This window comes from Populus euphratica, unplaced genomic scaffold, assembly GCF_000495115.2.
Source record: "Populus euphratica unplaced genomic scaffold, PopEup_1.0 scaffold1.1, whole genome shotgun sequence".
NCBI classification, from domain to species: domain Eukaryota; kingdom Viridiplantae; phylum Streptophyta; class Magnoliopsida; order Malpighiales; family Salicaceae; genus Populus; species Populus euphratica.
The window spans coordinates 7089340-7115175 of NW_011499845.1; the positions used below are offsets into that span (position 1 = coordinate 7089340).

The 25836-nt window shown below is 34.3% G+C and overlaps 3 protein-coding genes across 3 annotated transcripts; 1 reads left to right on the forward strand and 2 right to left on the reverse strand.

The window, feature by feature from the left end:
* The first annotated feature begins 11545 nt into the window (after nucleotides 1-11545).
* IDD14 (indeterminate(ID)-domain 14) lies at nucleotides 11546-14271 on the forward strand. The gene is made up of 3 exons (XM_011026506.1): nucleotides 11546-12083; nucleotides 12246-12645; nucleotides 13263-14271. Exons 1-3 carry the CDS (start codon nucleotides 11969-11971, stop codon nucleotides 14020-14022), a joined length of 1275 nt encoding a protein of 424 aa, XP_011024808.1. The 5' UTR covers nucleotides 11546-11968; the 3' UTR covers nucleotides 14023-14271.
* A 3869-nt stretch (nucleotides 14272-18140) lies between these two features.
* On the reverse strand, nucleotides 18141-19946 carry LOC105128254 (CASP-like protein 4D1). Its single transcript, XM_011029842.1, has 3 exons — nucleotides 19768-19946; nucleotides 19524-19659; nucleotides 18141-18504 (listed from the first exon to the last, which is right to left on the reverse strand). The coding sequence occupies exons 1-3, from the start codon at nucleotides 19944-19946 to the stop codon at nucleotides 18256-18258; spliced, it is 564 nt and encodes a 187-aa protein (XP_011028144.1). The 3' UTR covers nucleotides 18141-18255.
* Nucleotides 19947-21807: 1861 nt separating this feature from the next.
* Nucleotides 21808-25563, reverse strand: LOC105125864 (serine/threonine-protein kinase BRI1-like 2). The gene has a single exon (XM_011026517.1). The coding sequence runs from the start codon at nucleotides 25394-25396 to the stop codon at nucleotides 21992-21994; it is 3405 nt and encodes a 1134-aa protein (XP_011024819.1). The 5' UTR covers nucleotides 25397-25563; the 3' UTR covers nucleotides 21808-21991.
* Nucleotides 25564-25836: the final 273 nt, after the last annotated feature.

The window sequence follows — 25836 nt, forward strand, 5'->3', positions numbered from 1 at the left end:
GTAATTATTTGCAAGGTGGGGATTTAATTATATCCAAATTTAATATGTTTTTTATTTAGAAATGCATTAAAGTAATATTTTTTATTATTTCAAAAAGTTATTTTTAATATCAAAATAATCTAAAGATATAAAAAATAATAATTCAACCGAAGATTCTCTTATATTGCATCAATTAGCTGTATTGTCAACTAAAAAGTGTGACTTGTGAGGATATGTTGGGACACAGCTTGAGAAAACTGGAATATCTTTTTTCTTTTAATTGGATGCTCAAATGTTTTCAATAGAGTAATTCAACAATGGGTTTATTTCCACTGGGGAATCAAGAAGTGGTAAAGGGCACTTTGGTTTGTTGGTAAACGTCACACCAAGGTACAGAGATGGGTATAATTATAATTTTACCAATGAAAATAAACAGGACAAGGTGGGGGATTGGAGAATTTGATTTTTTTAAATAAAAAAAATTGACCGACAATATAGTTTGGATATAAATTGACATAGATATTTTTAATATAGCTGAAAAAATAAAATGAAAATAAAAAAATTTATGCATACTCAAATAAAATAAAATAAGAAACATAAATAATAACTAAAAATAAAATTGAAAAATCAAAAAATAAATATAAATAAAGATATTTAATATCACAATATAAAATATTTACTCGGTTATGTTTTTTAAATTTATTTATTAAAATAATATTCTATTGAATTACATATATATATATATATCAAATTAATTGAATAAAATAAAATAAATAATATTATATAAGACAACACATATTAAAAATATTACCTGAAAATATTTTTTTTCAAAGATCAATTTTATTTATAAAAAAGATATATAAAAATTATGATAAATTAGAAAAATCTATTCAAAATTTAAATGCATAATTAAAAAATAATCATCATTCAAGAGATATTATATAAAACAAAACAAAAGAGAGAAGCATGTAAATATAAATATAAATATTAAAAAAAAAACATTAATTCAAAAAAATAATTCAAACAAAAATAATATATAAAAAAAAATTAGGCATTACTGGGCCTAACAAGTCAGGTCATCCTTTGTTAGGACCTACATAAATAAGCCCTTATTGTTATTTTTTGTTTGCAAATGGATTTACCCTAATTTTTTTTATTGAGATAGAAAATAGATTGTCTAATTTTGTTTAGGTTCTAATCATTATAGCAGTCAAAAAAAATTAAGGATTAAGATTTTTTAACTAAAAACAAGTTTTTTAATCATATTTTGACCAAAAACAAATAAAAAACACCTTAGAAATAATGATGAACATATCTATGGCATCAAAAGACCAAAACAAATCATAAAAACCAAAATAAACTCGAAACAAAAAATATACTTAAATTTAATTATTTTTTTCATAAACTTTAAAAGGTAAAAAAACCACTTATTATAAAATTCATCTTATCAAGTTGAATTATTTGATATAAATATCAACTATTTTAATAGTTAAAATTGGTGTTAATAGATTCTCTTTCTCTTTCTCTTTTTATCACCGGAATCCAGCTATCTTTCTCTCTTTTCTTAAATCAAAAATTAAAAAATTAAATTAAAATATTGAGATACAGAATATAAAAACTAAATTAAATTTTCTGTGTGAATTTTGAAACAATCACTCATTTGTTATGCATTTTCTATTTTAATATCTTATATTTTAATTTTATCTTTAATCAACAAATTCAATTCAGTTGCAATTGCAATTCACTCTAAAAATAGTGCAATCACATAAAAAAAAGTTACGAGAATCGAATTTAAAATAAATAAATAGTAGGTCTAAAGTAAAATATGAGAGATACATATAATATCAATTGTTATAGTGAAAAAACACGCGCGTTTTAACTTTTTGCTTAAGGTATTTTGTTATGACTAAAAAAATTAATTATAATTATATGTATCCATGGGTAGTTAACTGTCGAATTTAATTACGTATTTTGAAAGTAAATTAACTACGTAATTAAGACTTCAGTTAAAAAATCAATATATAACGAATTGGAAAATTATTTAACATGCAATTTAAGTCCAATCACATTTATTTCCATTTATAAAACTAATAATGATAACCAATCAGGTAAACTAACATCATAGCATAGGCATGAAATCTGTTGTATTTACGGCTTAATCACAAATCTAAACTAACAACTTTCTATTTCTTTAATCAGTTTATCGTGGAATAATTAGGAAAAGTCAAGGAAATTTCGATAAAAACTTTGAAAAGGCAAAGCATAAGATATGTTAAAGTAATGTTAAAACTTGATTCCTGACTACATAAACAAAAAATACTATAACAGCATGAGTTGTTTATAACATGGCACTTGTATATATTTGGGATTTAGATAGTAATTGGTTGTTGGCTATTATGATAGTTTCTACATTTTGTTTAAAAATAAAGAAAAAATCATTTTGCTAGTCAAATATTCTATGTTTTGTTTATACTGTATATATATATATATATATATATAAACTTATTTTTTCAAAACCATAATTAATAATATTTTTTTAATCCATCTTTTAAAAATATAATATCAAAAGTTATCACAACACCAAATATCGAACATGTATTAAGACTACAAAATATAAAAGGTGTATAAAATAATTTATAAAATATTTTTTATTTTAAAATATATTAAAATAATTCTTTATATATTTTTTATTATTGACATTAAAACATTAAAATTATTTAAAAATATTAATTTAATATTTTTTACGCTAGAAATACTTTTTAAAAAAAAAAAACACCGTTTAAGCAAAAACAAAAACAGCTTCCAAACATCCGGCCCGAAACTTGAAAACATTGAAGTTTTTGTTTATGAAAAGTGAGTCAACTAAAGTTAGCTTAGGACCCAGCGAAAAACCATTAATACTGCGATTTTATATTTGGTTAATCGGTGCAGGCTAATTTTTTATTTTCAAATAATATATATTTTGGGGATTTCTAGGCAAGTTAAAAATTATATTTTGTAAAAAAATTATTTTATTTAAAAATTTAAATTACTAGTTGAAATTTTAATATATAATGTATATTATCTCTTAATATATTTTTAAGTAAAAATTTCCTTAACTTCAAACTTCAAATTTAAATAATTCATATTATTTTATATTTAATTTTCATTAAATAAAATTAGAATAATAAGTTTTGAATTCGAAATTGTTTAGCCAACAAGGTTATAATATTTTATTATATAATTATTTTAATTTAAAAATTAAAGTTTTTATATAAGAAATTTCTTTTACTTATATATTTATTAAGTGATTTTCATTAGCACCCATGGAAGCAATTTTTACTTCAATATAGATCGTAGAACTTTAAGCAAAATTAATTTCGTGGGCACTGGGGTTGGTCACTGGCTAGTAGCAGCAACAATTAGAAGGCTTTTTGTTTTGTTTTTTTAATTTCTATAGGTATTTGAACCAACTTTATATATCTTAATTAGTTTTTATAAATTTTAAAATTAATAATTAGATAAATTTTCAATGACTATTAACAGTAATAATCCTAAAACTCAAACCTAAAACTATAAAAAAATAATGTTTTTAGTTCTAATCTCTTATCATTTAAAACACTTATTTTTACTCATGCAGGATCACTACTACAACAATAACAATATATATTATATAAGTTTTCAAATGTTATAATAGATAGAGAAAAGTGTCACGTTAGACATGTACTCACGTTTCTAACAAACGTCTAATCAGGGGCGGAGTAAGAAAAACAAATTAAGGAGGGCCAAGTTAAAAGAGTTGTTTTAAAAGGATTAAAATTTTAATTATTTTATATAAGGGAGGGGCTGGAAAAAATTTCCTTGCAGGGGCCCCGGCCCCTGCCAGCCCCCCCCTCCCTCCGCCACTGCGCTCCACCCGCAGGCTACATCGTAAGATTTTATTATGACATATATGACAAATCGTAATCTCATATATATTTATGATCACACTTATAATAACATTTTTGTAAATGTCACAAAAATATAGCTGAAATGACGCATAAATGTTTTGATAGATAATTGAAATAAATATTAAATATAATTAGTATTAGAAAAAAATAATTCTACATTAATTTAAATGTTAAAATCCCACATAAAAAAATAACCATACACAAACAATGAAATCTAAAACTAGATATCCAATTCCATTAAAAAAAAACTCCTCGAGAGTACTGATCTTCCAGGCAGTCATTTCCCAAAACTGCAGCATCATTATTAAATCCAAGCATGTGGCCAACAAAAGGGGGAAAAGAAGTAAGAAAGACTTCAAAAAAAGAAAGAAAAAAAATTGCATTTATATTCCAACAATGAGATCATATATATTTGAGTAATAAAAATATGCATTGATTAATTATGGGGTACCTCTAGGTGTGGTGGATCAGTTAAGGAAATTAATTTGTATTAGTAATTCAAGTATTTAAGTAAATCTTGAACAGCATCATTTGCTAATTATGCATATTTTTAAAGATTTCATTTTGCAACCTGAAATATATTTGTAGTTTACCAAAACAAAACTGCATTTTCCTAAAAGAACCAACCACTGGCGTTTCCCATGCATATCTTTTCTTCATCTACTCCAAGTTATATTAATCCTAACTCTGTTTTAAGAGGCAGGAATGGATTAAATCCTCTATTATTTTGTCTGTGTTATCAAATTATTTAAGGGAAGAAATATAAATTAAATCCCTTGATTAATAATTAAAAATCCTTAACGCTTGGTTAAGGGATTTTAAGGGGTTATGACTCATGATGTTGCTTGCTAACAAATAATAAAATGTTAAAAATGAAAATGGAAGTTTTATCTCATAAAAGAATAATATATAATTTCTATTCATTGTATATCAATTCCAACCGAGGACAACTACAGGGCCGTATCATGCATGGTGTCTTTCACTCTAAGGGTTCGAGCATTTTCTGCTGTGTGTCAATGGGATGGAAGCTGGTTCTACGTTGGCTGGATGGCAGATCATGGATTTTTGGGATCGACTGTGTACAGGATTGCGAGCAAGGTTAGGCATCTGTTCACAACTTTGTATAGGTCCATCTTGTCAGTTTTGAGAATTTTGTAATCATTTGTGAGCTTGGCCTACAAGAATCGGCTTTACAAAGTGAGCTTGAGTAACAGACAATTCACAGAAAAGAAGCATGAAATTGAGACCAGTCCACGGTGTAGCATTCAGTGAACCGTGGATCGGTCTTTGGGGTTATAAAATCGGGTGTGGAAGCTTTGATTTCACTTAACCAATGCACCTGGAAGCCATTGATGTCACTATACAAGGCATGCCCCATTGCATATTAATTTGTCCACTATCCTGGGAATTTTAATCATCATATTCCGGTCATTAATTTTCCCTACGTACCAAACGTTATCAGATCATTCTTCGGTGACCTATTCCGCTTCATGTTAGACCTGATCAAGACCCACCTTCCAGCGGAAAATTGTATCGATAGCTATAACATGGAACCAACCTGTAGGTGGTCTCCAAAACGAGTTGAAATGGCCACAAGGGTGATTGTGGAAGCCCAAAAAAAAGGGCTGAATTCAGGTGGGTTTCAGGACAAGATGTTAGGGGTGCTGCTCGTGCCACTATCGATGACACAGGTTGGCTGGTATTATATGCTTTAGGAGTAATAATAAACTAACACTGAAGAGCGTACGAGCGCGCATACAGAGGGCCGGCGTTGATTAGGCTAGTCCTGTCTCAAAATTGGACTTGAATAGGTAAGGCCATAGAGATAGACTAGCAGCCCCAAGAGTCCAAAATACTGCCCATGAAATGGATTGCAATGCATGTTGAAATGATCAGCGGTCCTACTTCCAACCAAAAACAACAAATAAATGCTTCTTCCAATAATGGTGTTTTTATTAATATGAAGTACGAATTGAGAGAAATATTTTTTCTATATATATATATATATAAATTTAAATGGATAGACTGCCAAAAAAAAAAAACACCCTGCCTTAGTTTTTGTGTGTGTCTATGTCTACCCACATTCATACACGTGTGCACATGACTGTCCACATATAATTAACAAAAAAAGTACCAGCTTCTTAAAAGAACTATTATTGATTTATTATACCCTTAAATTTTAATATAAGAAACTATTATAATTTTAAATAATTACCCCATAAACAAAACCACTGAGGGTATCTCCAATGGTAAAAACTAGCTAAATTGTTAGTATACCATTTTGAATAGTATAAATATAGTTTTTATTCTTGTACACACTCCAATAATAAAAGTTATTTCGAAGAAGTAAATTGTTAATATGGTATTTTAACCCAAGATTGTGATGCCCTAACAAAACCTCGTAAAATAAAAAATAAAGTTATTTTAACAATTATTTGATTATAGCATTTTATTTACCTCCACCGTTTGAAGATGCCCTAACAAAACCTAAAACTGATGGGCGGGCGGAGGTGATATGCAGAGCAGGATAACAACACAGGCTAAAAATAAAACTCATTTAGAAATACGAAGCAAATAAACGAGAGGGGCCCATGCATTAAAATCATATGATAAATCAACAGAATCAGAAGAATATCAGCTAACAAGCGAGAGGGATGGACGGAAGAAGCATGTATTGTTTGCCTCAGAGTCCGTAAAGATTTTGTTTTAAAATATTTTTTATTTAAAAATATATTAAAATAATATATTTTTATTTAAAAATTTTCATGTAATATAAAATTACATTTAAAAAATATTTTTTTTTACCAATACTGTTTCACTACTGCTCCAAAACTAGCCACCACCTATATTATGGTTTAAGTTTTTTTTTTAGATTAATGTAGGTGTCCGGGTCAACTTGTATGCACCACGACTAATCCCACGGGCCCTGAAGTTAACGACCATATAAGCCTCCAGTGGCCATCATATGAGCAACCAAGAACTCGAACCTAAGACCACAAAGAGAACAAATCCCTTGATCCCAAGTCCTTACCACTTGGCCACCACCTAGATGGTTATCTTATGGTTTAAGTTGAAGTTAAGAGTGGTGGTTGTAATTGTTTTTTAAATTAATTTTTATTTAGAAATATATTAAAGTAATATATTTTATTTTTTAAAATATTATTTTTAATATTATTATATTAAAATAATTTTAAAAATAAAAAAATTATTAATTTATAAAACATAAAAAAAATTAAAATTTTAAAACATAAATGTTATTAATAAATGTTGAACGAGGAGCACATTATTATAATTGTGTTTCGTTTTGTTATAATACTGGCAGGTTAAAATAACAAGGGACCCTTATGCAGGGGTATATTTGTCTCTGTGACGTGATGTGCCAAAATTTGTAGACTACTTTATTGACTTTCATGGAACTCGGTTAAGCACTTGCTTTTTTGTCTTTTCATTACTCTTCCAACCCCATCTTTATCTTCTCAATTTTCACCTCCTGGGTAACTTTTTTTATCCTTTACGTTTTTTTTTTTTTTGGGTTTACAGAGCACGATGGCTTTTCAGGTCCTGACAGTCCCTACCAAAGAAACGACAGTCCCTTCCCCCCTCTCTCCCTCGAAGAGCCAGAAAAAAACAATCAAAAGCAAAAACAAATTCTCTAGAAAACAAAAATGAAAGTTCCATGTAGGTGAGAAAACAAACAAACAAATCTTCTCCATGCCTCTAAAGTAAGTGAAAGGGTGTGTGATGGAGGGATGGACAAGATATGCCATGGGATCCTGGATTGCTCCTATTGCTTTCGTTTAGACCCTAACATGGAAGCCAACTTGGATTCACTTCTGAGGATACGTACCAACAAGCCTGGACAAGACAAGACCCCAGGTTTCAGTGCTATTACCTGGGGCCATTGCCTGCTACCAGGAAATCATTGCGGTACACTTGTTTATCTGTTATCTTCCTTCTTGTTTTCTGCTTAATTTCGCTGGATGATGCATCAACTGAAAGTTCATCTTCAAGTTAGCGCTAAAAATGTAAAGATGAACCAACAATATCCCTACAATGCCTTGCCTACGAGTTTCAAAGATTAAAGTTCAGCTGCTGGGAGGGAAAACGAGCCAATTGGAGCCCAGCTAGAAGTCAACAGATTGTTTAAAATACGGTTCACAAGTTTAAACTGTTTTAGTGCTGTTGATTAAAGTAAGAAAAGATCATTACATTTGGAATCCTGGACAATTGGGAAGGATGATTGCCACTTGCTTTTGCTTTTTGAACGCAGCATGTGTTCACAATCCATATTCCATCTTCTTATTCTTATTCTTCCTAACTCAGCATACAAACACAGGCATCTTCTATCCTTTCTGCCATGATTATTGAATACAATTATATATCCCCTCTCTGTCCCTCCAACAATTTGCATTTTTTTGGGTAATAAAAATTTCCAAGTTCATAAAAAATCTACAGCTTTAATCAAACATCAATTCTTGTGTTTGAGAAAAGATCAAAACTGTAACTCATGTGTTTTTTCCCAATGATAAATTAGTTTTAACGTATGTTTACTGGCTGGATTCTTGTTGTAAAATTACAGAATATGCATGTGCAGGAGATCTTATAACCCTTCGAGAGCATTGGAACACGAGGGAATGTTCACCGTATTATCCTTTCATCATATGTCTACTAGGTGGACTCTCTGTGAGGTTTGCAGTAGCTTACCAGTTTAAAGTAGAAAATCGTGCTTCAATTTCAATAAATCAAACGTCAGAGAATTCACACAAGCAATTATGCGCGAAGGGCCTTTTACTATATTATATTTTATTATTTTGTGTCTAATCTTCTGTCTAATGTTTTAAATCTTTAAGTCTGTGATGTGTGTGTGTGTGTGTGTGTAAATGCCCCCACAACTAAGAAGTGTGAATTCTGCTGTTTTTATGGGCCTTCAAGGGAATTCGTAGATTTCATTTTAATTAGCGTCTTTGTTGAGCCAGCCAACGCATCTGTTTAGAATTTACCTAAACAGTACAGCTGACCCGTTGACAGCTTAAACAACTGAAATTATAAAAAAATAAATTAAAAACTATTAAAAAAACAAAATGACTTGTGCGAAGTTAACCAGTTTAACTCGTAAACAAAGTCATTATAATATTAGGATAATCTTGTAAAAATTTAATTAAAATAAATTATAAAATCTAATGTATAATCAAAATAATATCAAATAATAAAATTAAAAAATATAAAATACTAGAATCAAATTACATTAACCCATCAAATTAACCAGTATAATCTTATAAAAAATAAATTAAAAAATATAATTTTCAATTAACAAAACATTCAAAGATAAAATATAATAAAGATTCAATTAAAAAAAATACTTAATCCTAGAAGAACTTGATAGAAAAAAATATATAAATAAATTATGAAGCTAACAGAATTAAAATTTAAATAATGAAATTAAAAGGAAAGAAAAGATATAGCTTCTGTAGACTTTGATAATATAGAGGCTCGATTAGCTTCTGTTAAGATAGCTTTTGTATACTTTGATTCACCTTGTTCGGTATAATTAAATTAATCTTGCTGAGGCAGCAGAAAATGCAGTCGAATTACATGGGAAAATGGATGTTGTCGGTTTTGACTCTTCTTCGACTTCTCTACCTCCTTTGTCGGCGCTTGATGCAATCGTTTTCACTTTCCAAACTTACCCAGAGAATACAGAGGTGTGTGTGTCTGGACACATACCAGGTCAACACTCGGGTTGAAAAATCTATGGTCCTTTTTACCGCTACGAGTCTAGGAGCTGTCTCCTTTAATTTTTCACGCTGGGACTCGATCTACTTCTCATGCGTATCTGTTTAGAAATGCGCTAGTTTTTATTTTTAGATCATTTTTAAAGGTGTATTTTTTAAAATAATATTAAATTAATTTTTTAGTTATTTTTATTATCTTAATATATTGATATCAAAAATTAAAAAAAAAACATTTAATTTTTTTAATATATTTTAAAATAAAAAATACTTCATTAGGTTGCCATGTATTGACATTTCACGGTTCATTGTCATGTTAAATTTATGAGAAAATGATGTAATTTTAGCCACATGGATCTCCTTTTTATGACTGTAAAGACAAAACTTACAAGATGACAGTTAATTGAGTGATATCCAATACATGAAGGGTCTAATTAGAAATATGTTTTTTGGGACCCATATGTGAGAATTGGGTGGTAAATATATGCACGTGTCCCTTCCCCAATTTGTCACACCGTCGTGAACACAAGCTTGAAGACCAGTTTTTGAAAAATCAATCAACACAAAAAAATTGAAATTTCTTTTTTTAAATTGTCGATTCAAAATTGAAATAAAAAGTCGTTCTAAATCATGTTGTAACAATTATTTTTTCATCTAGAAATTTTTTTTTATTTTTTTAAAAATTATTTTTATATTAAGATGTTAATGATAAAAAGATATAAAAAGATAATTTCAAATAAAGAAATAAAATCTAAGAAACACCATTTAAAAACGCAGTTACAAAAGCTCCATTAGTTACTGTTAACTTTGTCCCCTCCAAATCTTTCAATTTGTGACGATCTTGGAATGCGCAAATCAAGTGATTCTCCTGTTCATTTTCCTTCTCTCTCTCTCTCTCTGTCTCTCTCTCATGGTTGTCTTCTCTCATTTTGCTTTACATAACTTTTAATTTCTTACTTTTTTAGCCAAAGGTTATGTGCATTCAAGGCTGCGTTCATGTTTGTCGGTTTGAGAGACTGACTAGCTGGTGGAGGGATCGTGTGATTGATAATTAAAAGTACAAGGTCTTGACTTGAGTGAGCAAAATTGAAGAACATAACTAATTTTCAAGACTTTGGGGACTGGATTTATTTTATCCAATTAACACGAGGAGTGTAGTTGGGAATTAGTTTTTCATAAAATATAATAAGAAAGAAACAAGGGAATAACATATAAAGTATGATCTTGATATGTTTTAGAGGCGGTAGCTTAGCCTCGAGGGCTTAAAAGCTAGCGATCTGCCCAGACAGACCGCACAAGCAGATTTATGACGTGCGATTCAAGAATCATTCAGAGCTCGGCCGATAATTTGGCTTACGTATAGTGTAATTTTATGTAATGTCTAGTAGAGAATGGGGACTCCCAAGATTTTCTATTTTAATTTTAGGAGTGGTATGAAAATACTTCCATCTTCACAGAAAATACCCAGTTGATTAAATAAATAATTTTGCAATTCTTACTTTTTAGAAAGTTATTTTATAATACAGTCTATGCAGCATAATTATTATTCGTCAACATCAGGTTTTTAACAAGAGAGTCTAACAAGTGGATCCACGGCATCGTCTAGGCCGATTCTATCAGCTAAAACTAAACAGATCAAGATTTTAAAAGGGAGACTGACCAATGAGAGGGTTTTAGGCATTAATTAATCATGGAAAAGTAGATTTTAGGAAAAGGCCACGTGAGGAGGAGGATGTGAGGTCACGTGCAACAGAGGCCTGGCCTGGCCTGCATTTATGCATGCAAATTACAGTGTGATACGAATAATGACTGGTTGTATTGTTGCGGAGGGGGATGTTCTTTTGTTTCTGTCCAAATCCTGTGTGTGGGGGCTCAAAGTTTTACGCAATGGTGATTGGACTCGGCCTCTTCTTCTCTCTCTCTCTCTCTCTCTCTCTCTATCTATCTGTAGTAAACTGTAGAGAGAGCTTTATAAACAAGACTTTGCCTCTAACCTTTACCTGCTCAAGGTGGGGGATGGCCGAGTCAATGAAACAAACAACAACAAAACCAAGAAAGCTCATGGCTAAACAAAAAAGCTAAAAAGAAGAAAAGGAAAAGCTTAAAGAAAGTAGATTTCAGAAAGCAAAGAGCTTTTCTTCCCTTCTCCATGTTCTCCCTCTTAACTTTCTCCTTCCCTCTCTCTGCCCATTTTCTTTCTTTTATCATCAGTAAAGCTGAAAACCCCACTACACCAAAAAAAACTTCAACGCCTGTACAGCTAAAGATTGATTTGTTTCACTTCACCTACAACACCATATAGCCACCAAATCCCAAACAAAATCCTCATCCATGCTCGACAGCACCACCACTTCAACTGCTCCATCTCCTTCCTCTGATCCCTTCACAGCTTCCTTGGATAATGGGGTCACCAATAAAAGAAAAAGAAAACCTGCAGGCACACCAGGTATTGCTCCAGTGACGTAAAAACAAGAACTAAAACTCTCTGCCCTTCGTGTATTCATTCCACTTCTTCTTCTTCTTCTTCTTCTTCTTTGTTTTTCTTTTTTTCTTTACCAGTTCAATTCATGTATTTTCTTAATTACTTTTTGTTTGTTTTAAAAAATAGATCCAGATGCAGAGGTTGTATCTCTATCGCCCAGGACCCTACTAGAATCAGACAGATATGTTTGTGAGATCTGCAACCAAGGGTTTCAAAGAGACCAGAACCTTCAAATGCACAGGAGAAGGCACAAGGTGCCATGGAAGCTACTGAAAAGGGAGACACAAGAAGTGAAGAAGAGAGTTTATGTATGCCCAGAGCCTAGCTGCTTACATCATGACCCTTGCCATGCTTTAGGAGATCTTGTTGGCATAAAGAAGCATTTTAGAAGGAAGCATAGTAATCACAAGCAGTGGGTTTGTGAGAAGTGCTCTAAGGGTTACGCGGTTCAGTCTGATTACAAAGCTCACCTCAAGACTTGTGGCACAAGAGGTCATTCTTGTGACTGTGGCCGTGTCTTTTCCAGGTTCTCTTCTATTTGTTCATAATTAACCCTAACAGTACCCCCCCCCCCTCCAAGCATAAAAGGGCATGCCTTACCTTGCAAGGAATTTCATGTTATTTTTGGTTTTATGATGATGATCCCACAAGAGCAATTCAAGCCTGTTTTTATTTTACAAGATAAATACATGTGTGGATGTACTAAATCCAAGAACGGTTTCCATTCCAGTACTGCATGACTTCATATTTGCCCATGTAAGCGATCTAGGCCAACCAATGTAAGTTGAAGGAGCAGTACATCACTGCTCACCAAAACAGTTTTCATTGGCTAAATATAAGAAAAACCCAATTACTTATAAAACAGAAACAAACTGTGCGCACTCATTTGCACACACAGCCCACATCCCCACCTTTTTTAAGGCTATTTGTATTTAATATATCGAACCTAGTTAGTCATATGGTCAATTGTACAGATCCTAAATCAATTTTATAATGCTTGTTTCTTAGCATCCCTACACGTCGAAGCCTTAATTATGCCTAGCTGTAATTGAAAACTTTTGTTTATCAAAAGACATCAAGAATAATCCCACACCATTAAACTTAATTATCACTTTGAATCATTCCAATTGCTTGTCTTTTCAGGGTGGAGAGTTTCATTGAGCACCAAGATGCTTGCACAGTAAGGGGAGCCCAGCCTGAACTACAGGCATTGCAGCCGGCCTGCTCATCTAGAACTGCTTCAAGCACCAGCCCTTCAAGTGATGCCAATTTTAACATAGCACCCTTACCAGGGATACCAATGTCAAAGCCAACCGAACAAGTTTACTTGTGCTCGGATAGAAATGATGCGTCCACTTCTAGTCAGAAAGAACATAATCTTGAACTTCAGCTCTTACCATCTTCGAGCAATCACTTACCACAAAACCCTGACGAGCCTCATGCTGCGAATTTGAAGCTTTCAATAGGGTCAAGTGATCATAGTTGTGAAAAGGATGGATCAAACAAGGCCATTGGGGATCCGAGTTGGCATAAAAGCACTTCTAATGAGCCTGCACTCGAAGCAGCAAAGTTAAAGGAGTTTACAAATGAACAATTGAGGTTGGCTATGACTGAAAAGGCCTATGCTGAGGAGGCTAGACAACAAGCAAAGAGGCAAATTGAGATGGCTGAACTAGAATTTGCAAACGCAAAGAGGATAAGGCAACAAGCTCAATCTGAACTTGAAAAGGCTCAACTTTTGAAAGAGCAAGCTACAAAGAAATTTAGTTCTACCATTATGCAAGTCACCTGCCAAGTCTGCAAGCAACAATTCCACGCATCAACTGCTGCTGCACCGGCAGACGAGACTTCTCTTGCTATGAGTTACATGTCCACAGCAACTACTGAAGGGGATGGAGAATGATATCTCAAAAATATCATGCAACTGTATTAAGAAAACCTCTCTTTGTTTTGATTTTTGGTTTTTTTATATCTGTTCATTTAAATTTTCTGTTATAACTTTTAACCCAAAAAAAAAAAAATGAAGGTTCTCTGGCTGTATAATCAAACTCCGTGTTTTAAACCATTGTTGCTAGTTAACCACATTTGGATGGTGTAACAGTTCATTTTTACTGATTTAATATATATAAATATCTTCATTTGTTTCAAAGAGGAATGGCTAGCCAGCCGGACTTTATTACGAGGTTTCAGTTTTTCTTGAGCAAGATTAATGGGGTTTTCATGTGTTATAGTCCATATATAGCAATATTTACAAGGAGGTTTCAAGGCAGAAGAGGATTCATCATAGACCACAGAAACTCAATCATATATAACATGGCACTGCGACAGGATGTGTCGTCATGAATACCACTCACATGAATCTGCATATATAATATGGCTTGTTAACTATAAGATCGAAATGCTTCAAATTTTTTTCATGTAAATATAATGCTCCTTTCCTTCTATATTTATTACTAATAAAGATGGAGAACTCTCTCCAAAGACATGATCATGAATAATATGGCAGGTTCTATTCTATGCAGCACATACCTAGCTTGAGATATCCCTTTTTCTTCCTGGCTAATAATTAAGTACTCTGTCATTTGTCATGTGACCGTTGGTTTGAATATAATTTGGATTTGGATTAATACTTGGAGAATAGATCAGCTGTGTCGACAAAAAGTGTAATCATGTGAGGTAGAGAGGGAGCCGACATAAAAATTGCAGCCATGGATCGACAATTCATATACAGCTTTCAAGGTTGGTAAAACTAAAGCATGCTGCATGCTGAACTGTCTGCATGACCCTTCCTTATTATGTAAATATGCATGACAAATGGATTATTAGCAGTGTGCCTCTGATTAAGCTTGGGCGATTAGATTTCTTGGGACCATTATGCTAGTATAAAATTGGAAGAACCGTTCAGAGGTACCATTGACCCTTTTTTCAACCTAAATTCAATTTTGTAGAAGAGAATGAGAGAGAAAAAGGATCTTTAAAGAGCGAGAAGGAAAGGCAACGTCATTTTCATTGCATTTGTGTCCCCTTTAAATGGTCAGAAAAACACCATGTTTTTCAGTGCCACAGTTGAAATGGTTGTGCACAGGCACTCGTCCCTCTCAACATAAACAACACACAAACTCGAAATATTTATCCCTCACTCTCTCTCTTAACACTCACACACACACTCTCTCACTTTATCAGAACCAGGAGAGGTTGCAGATTTATTCGACACTGAAGGGCACAGTCTCTTTCGCATTTAATATAGAGGCCAGCCCACCGATGCTTGACTCCCAGTTAAGAGTTAAGAACTGATTTGTAGTGGCTAACAACAAGAAATAAATATATTAATGGCATTATGTGTGTGTGTTAGCTGACTTTGTTTCGTAGTTTAAGCCAAAACAAAGGCGAAATGCAGGAGGCGCCAAAAGGCTAAAAAGGATTTCCATTGTTTTCGTAGCCTTTTTCTTTCTTTACCGGGGCCACGTGCTCCTCTTTCCCTACCTCTTAATGCAGCTTCCATTGTTTTGTCCACTTGAAAGATAACCATCGCCAATCGGTGGAACTTCCGTTATTCTAAATCAGTTTTAGGGCTTGGGTTGTTCACTGCTATTTGTTCTTTTAAGACTCCTTGTAACCTATAAATTAAATCCAATCCATAGAGTTATATACTTATATTCCATGTTGAATAGGTTTTGAGAGTATTAAATTGAATTTTAAATAAAATTCAATTAATAAAAAATACCATCTCTTTATTTCTCTCTGAAAAACCTCTCTTAATCTTATCCTCGCTGATCTTTTCCATCTCTTCTTCTTCAATAAATGAATGACTGGTATTTAATTCACAATTATTTTAAGTTAGAGAAATAAACGCGTTTACTGTTTTTAGGGTGACCTTCCACTTTTATATAGCAGCCTAAATGCAAAGGAAATTAAACTGTCTTAGACACTCATCTTACATGAAGGAAGACATTTATGCTTAAAATAAACCTGTAACCCGCAACACCTTTTCCATAGAAAAATGAGTGTTGTACTTCAGATTTCTCCCCCATAGATCTTTTTACGGCCAACAATTCCTGTAATTCTTGACCCCACTAGACATCACGAATTAACAAGCCATCAATCGAAAGATTAGGATCTAGCATGTAATTAAATTGGACTGATTACTTTTGGGTTGGATTTGAATGTTATAAGATAAAATATTAATTAAAAAAGTATACAATAATACATTTCACTTACTTTAAATCAAGGATATACATTATTACTATCTACTGCTCTTAACTTTGAGATTAGTATCTAGAAAAATTTATTAATATTTTCTTGATGAAGCATGTGAGGGGGGGTGCGTTCTTAAGGTTTTTTTTTTAAAAAAGATAATCCTAGTTGATGTGCAAGTTGATCTAAAAATGCGCTTTTAATATCGAAACAAAAAAAAAGTAACATTCAAATTTGAGATGATGTTTAGTGCTTTGCAAGCAATCTCATGCATTTTATTTAGATTTTGTTTACTTAAACTTCTTAAACAAAACTATAATAGCAGTTCATAGGTCGTTTGTCAAGATATCCTTAAATATTTATGAAGTGATTTAATCTTGGTAGATATATAAATTGATTTAAAATTTCTCTTAGGACATGGGTGTTTTTGAAAAATATTTTTTGTTTGAAAATATATATATTAAAATGATTTATTTTATTTATTTTTTATGTTAGCACATTAAAATAATAATAAAAAATTAATTTTGATATTTTTTTCAAAATAATAGTAAGTTTAAAAAACATTTAGAAGCGATAACTCTCCCCCCATTGTTGAAATCTTAATCATAAAAAAAATATACATAACCTAGAATAAGTGGAAAAAAGTTTTAATAACTCCAAATTAATTTATGATTTTATTTTTTATTTCACTTATGCCTTTTCTTCTTCTTTTTTTTCACCTTTGGGTTCTTAGAGTAAGTTCAACCATGAATAATTAATGTTAAAAAAATTCATCCATCAAAAAGACTAAATTTTGAAGAGTCGTTAATTTGTGAAATCGTGTCCAAAAATAGACAGACTAGGTTGATCTCATGTTGATCAAACACTAACTCGAACGATGTCTTTATTTGCAGTAGAAAACAGTGGTGGTGGTAGAACACTAGAAGTAGGTAATTGTTGTAGTAGTAGTCGTATACCCTATGAATGTTGGGGGGAAAGAAAGTAACTTTGTCTCTATGCAATTCCCCATCTTCATTGATAGCATGGAAAATCTCTCCCACATGGAATGCAACAGCAGGCAGTGGTGGAAAGGGACTACCCTATCGTGAGAAAGGTACAGCCATGGACACATAGAAGTGGACAAAGATATCCTCATCCACTCTGGCTTTCCGTCTCCAATGCGATGATGGGATTATGGAGACCCTGGTTTTTTCTAGCAGAAAAGGTTTAAAATCTAACCTGTGAAAAGTGGAAAATAGAACATGAAAATGTTTGTCTAGCTAGGTAAATACCCCCACAATTTCTAGCCAGGTAGGTTATTGCGTTTCGTTTCGGGGAAAAAAACAAACTGGTAACTGCCAAGAGCTGGTGAGTTTTTATGTTCTAAGTAAATCATAGCTTAAGTCTCTTTATTTATTACAAAGAAGTAATTTAGTCCCTTGAGGTTCAAGAGAAATTAATTGATCTCTCAAATCTGCAATAACTTCCTGCTGTTTACTTTCCACTATTGAAATGCGACTCTGACACCAATTTTCCAGTCATGCTTGTTCCTGACTTGATGGTGAAATGAAATGTGGTCAAGAGATTAATCGATTGTTTTTTTAAAAAGAATGATTACGTGATTTGTTCCATAAAACAATAAGGACCACTTTACAATTTACTCTGATGTCTTATTGCAATGTGGGTCATCATGTTTGTTCCTTGGAGCTAACAGACAAGCACATCAGACAAAAGGAGCTGAGTTTGGGCTTAATAATTGTTTTGGGCTACACCGATCACTCTAGCAAAGAAACGAGTAAAGAAGAAAGGAAACACGAAACGATGACAATGGAATGGCAACCTCAGCATGGCTCTTGTAAAACGAAAACTGGGCTTAGCATTAACCTAGCTTGGAGCGCTATATCCCATTAGCCAGGCCTAACAAATTTACACCGTCTTTACCCTCCTCTCCTCTAATATTCGTCTACTCCTTAATGGAGAGGGCCAAGGATGATATGATTGATGATACTGCAGAGCACAGGAAACCCATGAGAAGTAGGCTTGCAGAGACAAACCCCGTATTAAAGAAGTTGTCTCCCTTTGGTCGGATTTCAGAGAGAACTGGGTAGCCGATTCGTGCAGTAAACCTGTCCAGTTGATCTAGGTTTTCCTTCAGGTCGCTAGTTGCACCAAATCCTGCCCCAACCCCAGTAGCCAATAAGGATAGTATAACCTGTTCGAGATTCCCAGTACAGCAAAAAAAAAAAGGGTAAAAGGTAAGCCATTGCGTCTTGCGACTTGAGCAATTGAAACCTGGAATGATATCGGCCATTTTCTAAATGGCTAACATGATATTAATTAATAATGCTATCGATTATCGTAAAAAGAAGAGGCAATTGAAATCTAGAGTACTCCCAGCTCTTGATTTCATGCTTTTGAAATGGTTGCTCGAATCCAAGATCGTAAATAATGTTACATGGAGTCAAAACTGCGAACACTTTAAAGCGTAAGAGGTCGAGCGGGCAGTTACTTCAAATTAAAGTGATTAACTTTTATGGATGGTTGTGGTAGACCATTGATTCCATTATTTTTTATGCATGCAAACTAATTGCCCACTAAATTAATAAAATCAAGTAAGAATTCCAAACATAAAATCTTGCAGTGGTATGCATGAAAATCGAGTTTTGGAACACAACTTGATTTAGTCCATGTTAAAAAAACTCGCCTTAAATCCGAGTCATTTTCACTTAGTTTTAAATAGCTTGAGTTCAGGCAATATAACTATCCTTAATACACTATAAATCAAAATAATCATATTACAGAACCCGCCTACAAAAAGTCATAAATAATATATATTGAGATCCGCTAAGTCAATCAATCAAATGTTATTCATGATCCGAGTTCATAGAACTCGGTCTTTGTGATAACTTTTCTCTTGTCTTTTCTCTGTTTTCAAATTCTTTTATGCTTGGTTTTTTTTTTTTGAGAAAAATGTCATTGATTGATTTTTTATTTTTAATTTAAAATAAATTTATGTGTTTATTATTGTAGGTAAGAAAATATATGATTTAAAGCTTTGATGCGTATAAAAATAAAAAATCAAACAATCCATGAGACAGAGTGTACCACCATTTCGCCAAAGTGGTTTCTGGATCGAATCAATATATTTTCTTGCGTCTCTGGCCAATTCTCAACCAACACCTAATTAACATATCAGCACTAATATATTGGAACGAACAAATAAGCACAAACCTTATCGCCAAAGAAGTCGAAGTAAAGCAGGCTGACATGGTTAATCACGCGTTTCCCCAAGCTTACATGGTGGATTGCAAAGGGTATTTGCAAAAGTGTGTAAGCCAATCCAATCACATTTGCAGAAAGCATGTAACTGCCGAAGCATGAAATATCCATATGAAAATCTAAAACCCAAGCCAAGGGCCAGCTAGCTAGCTAGCAAGCAATTAGAGAGGTATCAGAGGGCAGGGTTTTTCCTCACCGATAGGCATATATATTCTTGAAGCGAAGAGTGACTTCCCGAGATGCAAGGTTTCTAAATGTTGCAGTGTCCGTTGCAAGAACAATGAGAGACGCTAAGAGGAAAATCAACGTAAGGACTCTCACTGAAAGGGCTGTTATTGGGAAGGCTTTGGAAGCCTGGGCTGCAGGCTGACACATTGTTAAAAAAAAAAAAAAAAAAAAAACTAAGTATGATGAACACTTGCATTAACTAATGCTAGCTAGCTACATATTGCCTGGTTTTTATGGAGATATAGTTTTTGTCCCTATCGTGAAAACAAGAGATATAGTAGTTTCGTTAGAAACGGAGGATTCTTGGTTTTCTTACAAGAGATTAGATGGAGAAAGGTTATGGATGCTTCCTTAATTAATTAACATGGAGTCTCCACCTTTGATTTATCTGTACGTATTCAGTGACAAGTTTAACAACGTATCCCTCGCTTCTCCTAATTAATTATTTCATACATCCTTAGCAGACATATATATTGTTCCAAGTTAAATATATCCAAGAGCACGTAGTTATCAGAGAAATTGCGTTGGAATTAAGCTTGCAGTGCCTCACAAGCAATCCGCATTATTCATTAATTCATCCCTCATTTCTCTTCTCTACCGAGGGTGCGTTCTAACCGTCCGTTTAGCTTTAAGAAAATATCAAATTAATAATATTTTTCATATTTTTTTAATAATTTTAATGTTCTACAGTAAAAAAATCTAAAAAAAAATTAAAAACACCCTATGCTATATAATATAGCTAAATACACACTACTACCAATATCATATTGACGTTCGGGATGTATCTAAAAAGAAAATGCGTCATTTTAAAGTTCATGGAAGAGCTCAAGCTGATAAAAAAAGTCATGTCAAATTAATTTTGAATACAATAATTAATATCCTTAAAATAAGAGGAAAGAAGTAATACATAGTTGTTTTTTCTTGTTCACCCGCTCTATATAATCATTTTCATGCGTTTTGAATTAATGATAATTCAAATTAACCCTGTATTTTTTTTATATATTTCTTATATAAATATATATTTTTTATTTCCAATGCTAAAAAATCTAGCAAAACCAATAAAATAAAATAAAAGGCAATTCCAGTTATCGATATGATACCAGAAATATATTTATTTTGTATTATCCTTCAATCAGAGAGGTTGTAAAATTTATTTATCCACGTGATCAAATTTGAGGGAAACAAGATGAGAGAATCCCAATTCAAAACGTCATCGTGTTGTAAGGAGCTAAAAGGACAAGGTAGAAAACAAAGTAAATGACTGATATGATGGTAGTGCAAATCTGTCATGGAAATGGCTCCCTTTTCTTCTTTCTTTTTTGCCGCTTTCGTTTTTCCTTTTCTCATCAGCGTGGACATTAGGAAAGCAATCAATCAGAAATCATGTTAATAGATAGAAGATGAAAGCATGAAACCAAGCTGCCTCCGAGCAACACCCAGCAAGTCGAGTCCGCATAATTGCGAGCCAAGATATCAAGAACATTGATGGGCCGATTGGGCCATGAGCTAATCAAAAGTGGAAACCCTCTGCCCTCTAGTTTCTCAAATCCCCGGATTACAGAGGTGACCAGGGTTTCTAGCAAGCATTTCCTTACATAATCTAATCATGAACAGGGTGTTGATAGCCTTGAGTTCAAGTCATTGTGGTCGAGTGACATCAAGTTGTTCGTTTGACAGATATCCACATTGCACAATTGACCCAATTATGGCATTTCTTGTTTTTGAAATTGACCATATTATTGGCAGTGACAGGGTACTCGATGGTGATGGCTAATCCGATTTTTCTTTGTACCAAGTTTCCATCTCAGAAGATCTATCAATGTCAACAACAGGTTCTTGTAAGAGAGCAATCCTGCATGTTGCTTGCATGTACAGGGTGGGGATCCCATGTTTCTGGATGTTAATCTTGAGAACTGGGAACGGGGAAGGTAAACAGATGGATGCAGAAATTTAAGGATTATGAAGGTTGGTCAGCAGAAATTATGGATATCTGGCTCTATACAATGTCTTGCATTTCATGTGGAAGAGACCAAAGATATGATCATAATCTCTGTTAGGCACTAATCAACATAGCAAAATTAAAACATTTTCAAATTAGATACAAGAAAATTCTTAAAACCTTAGCATAAGATATTGAAGACCTTATCTTCTTACACTATATGATCCACAAACAGTACACAATGTTCAAGTTTTCAACCACTGTTGCTGCTTCCATTGGCTGATCCAGGCATCAGCTCTCTCAACATGGCCACCACTTGCAACATGCTAGGCCTTTTGGAAGGGAAATCATCAACACACTGCAATGATATTTCCAAATACCTAATCATTTCTTTAACTTCTACTGCCTCAGCTTCATCGGTTCCTTTAGTCACAGAGAGAAATTCTGGGTCTATCACTTCCATCTGTTTCCCTTCTCTTACCTTCATTTTCACCCAACCCACCAAGTTAGTGTCTCCAAAATCCTCTTTATCTGTGGGGCGTTTACCTGTCAGGAGTTCCAGTAGTACAACACCAAACGAATAGACATCTCCTTTTGCAGTGCACCGAAAACTTTGGTAGTACTCAGGCGGCACATACCCCGGCGTTCCTGCTAGTGTGCTTACACTAAGATGTGTGTCAAGTGCACTTATGAGCCTTGCCATTCCAAAATCTGAAACTCTTGCTTCCATTTCGTGGTCCAACAGAACATTGCTTGACTTCATGTCTCGGTGAATAATGTGCGGGATGCAATTGTGGTGTAAAAAACAAAGTCCCTTGGCTGCACCTCTGGCAATCTTTTTCCTTTCATCCCAAGTTAGAATCCGTCTGTCTCGTGCTCTTCCTCTTCCATGTAGCATTTCCTCGAGACTTCCAAACTCCATGAATTCATACACAAGCAGTCTCTCTTCACCAATTTTGCAATATCCAAGAAGAGGAACAAGGTTCCTATGCTTTATCTTCCCTAGAGTTTCCATTTCGGCCATGAACTCTCGATCACCTTGGCAGCTTAATCTTATCAGCTTCTTGATTGCAACACTAGAACCATCCTTCAATGTGGCCTTAAACACCTCTCCAAACCCACCACACCCGATAAGGCTGGCTGCAGAGAAGCCATTGGTGGCCTCAATTAGCTGAGAAAACTTGAGCTTCCTCAGCTGCCTCTGAAATGTAGCAACGTTGATGCTTAATGGTTCTTTCTCTTTGTCAATCTTCCATGTTGTGGCAGCATGAGATGCTTGCAGACTATTCAGCATCTTGACCTCCTCTGCTTCCTTATGCCTCACACGCATCGCTATCGCCCACACAACCAAAATGCACAGGGAAGCAATGGAGATGAGGATCCCCAAGACAATGCTATTAGCCCACGATGTAGCTGAACTCTTTCTACCTCCTCTGCCACTATCTGGGGCTGGATTAGATGCCGCATGACTATTTCCGCTCCCACACGGGTTCAGCGGAACCCCGCAAAGTCCTGGATTGTTTGCGTACTGGGTTGCTGGAAGTGTACTGAGCTGCCCCCTTTGTGGGATTTCTCCTGTTAATTCATTATTTGAAAGATCAATTTGCACCAAGAAAGATAGATTTGAGAATGAATCTGGGATTTGACCCTGCAATCTGTTATGCGATGCATCAAACACACCCAAATTCTTGAGCTGGCCAAGTGACGCAGGAATCTCTCCAGATAGCTGGTTATGAGCTAATTCAAGAACCTGGAGGGCCATCATTTCCCCAAATTCGTCCGGAATTTTCCCTCGGAGCTCATTGTAAGACAGATCCAGATACTCCAGCGTTTGGTATTGTGTGAAAAGGCTCAGGACTGCTCCTGAATACAATCTTGTGAAATCACAAGTCTTCAAAGTTGGTACCTGCAAAAGTCTTTCGGCTTTGATTCCAGCAAATTCCAGCAAACCTCCAACTCCTTTGCATGAATTCCCCACATTCCGAACAAACACCAGAGTGTTTCCGGACAGAATTCCACTCAATGCTTTTGCCCCCAGCTGCCGACCAAGTCGAGGTGGGATTTCACCAGTGAGCTTGTTGCTGTTCAAGTCTAACCAAACCAAGCTGCTGCAAATTCCTAGTTCTGTCGGTATCTCTCCACTCAAACTATTGTTCGCTAGTTGCAAGACCGCTAACCTTGACAGAAGGCCGAATTCTCTTGGGATTTTTCCTGTGAATTGATTGCTTGTGAGAGATATCCATTCAAGATTACTGCAACTGAATAATTCAACAGGAATTATGCCGCTTAGGTTGTTGTTATTGAGAATGAGATCCTTCAGATTCCTGCATTTGCCCAATTCCGGTGGAATTTTCCCTTCCAGACCATTATACCATGCTATTAGCTGCTCCAGGTTCTCGAGTTTTCCAAGATCGGCGGGGATCGATCCATTAAGGAAGTTTATGCTGAGATCAAGCGTCTTCAGCTTGGAACATTGTGATAGCTGTGCCGGGATTTCTCCCTCAATGAGATTATCCGGCAATCTCAGCTCCTCAAGAGAGGCTGCACCTGGGCATATATCTGGTGGAATGGTACCAGAAAATCTATTGGAACTAAGATCCAAAACTTTTAAGCTTTTGCAGTAAGAAACTGAAGCTGGAAATAATCCAGAAATTAGGTTGTAACTTAACAGCAATCTCTCCAATGAACCAAGATTTTGAAGGATAGAATCTGGAAAAGGCCCTGATATGTTGTTGTTAGACAAATCAAGAGTTTGCAGCCAAGAACAAGGGGAAAAGGAGACAGGAATCGAGCCTGAAATGTTGTTATATGAAAGCTTAAGTTCTAGAAGTGAATTACATGCATTTCCCAGCTCAGAAGGAATCCAACCAGAGATATGATTGTGAGAGAGATCCAATCTCTGTAAACTGCCCAGTTCACCAAGAGACCTGGGGATCTCTCCCGTGATCATATTGAACGAAAGATTCAAAGTTTTGAGATTAGTACAATTTGAAAGTGAAGGAGGAATGGAGTCCGTTAAAAAGTTTCCAGATAGATCAAGTTGCGACAAGGAGTTGCAGGAATTCTCAACTCTCAAACCTGAAATGGACCCTGTAAAATTGTTATAAGAAAGGTCAAGTGCCTGAACTTTATCAGAGTTCAATAAGAGATCATCTGGTAATGACGACAAATTATTATGAGAAAGGTTTATGTAAACAAGATTCGGGTTCTTGGAGAAAAATTTCTCAGGAACCGGACCTTCAAGTCCAGTAGAAGATAACTGAAGCTGTTGCAGTGCGTATGGGAGGTTAAGCAAAGAGGTGGAATTTACAGTAAACTGATTCGAAGATAAATTCAGAGCAGATAACATGTCAAGAGAAGATAAAGGATCGAAAGAGATGATCCCAGCAAGCGAACTTCCACTAAGATCAAGATGAGTGACTCTTCCAAGAGTGCAAGAAACACCATACCAGTTGCATGGACTTCGATTAATCTGCCACCCTGATAAAACTCTATTTGGGTCATTCTGAATAATCTTCTTGAATGAAAGCAGGGCTGCAGCATCGGTCCTTATCGATGGAACGGGACCCTGCTCGGTCACGGAAACCGAAACAGAAAACACGAACAGAAGGAGTGCAAGTGAAAGATGATGGAAAAGCTGAACCGGGTTCCTCTCCATTGGAGAAACAAGATTTGCAGGGAAAAAAAACAGTTGAGAGAGAGAGAGAGAGTAGTAGTGTTGTGTAGTGTAGTGTATAGAAAAGAGAGAGATGGGAAAGAAAGTGGTGAATATGATGAGAAATTGTTGTTGATGTCGCAAAGAGAGGGAAAGCTTTAGGAAAAGGGATTGCTTTTTATTATGGTTTTTTTTCCTTCTCTTTTAACAAGATGGAAAAGGAGGGAACGTGGAGAGCGAATAAAGAAGAAAAGAACCTCACTGCGTTGATTGGATTGCCTACTTATTATATTTTATTTTTAGTTGGATTGAAGATATAGATTTAATCTCGTATAAAATCGGTCACAAGATACCCAAAATCGTTAAAGAACCGAGAGAAAAAATGGAATTGGGAGATGAGTTTCTGCAAGTATCACAAGGCTCTAGTTTTCTAGAGTAGTAGA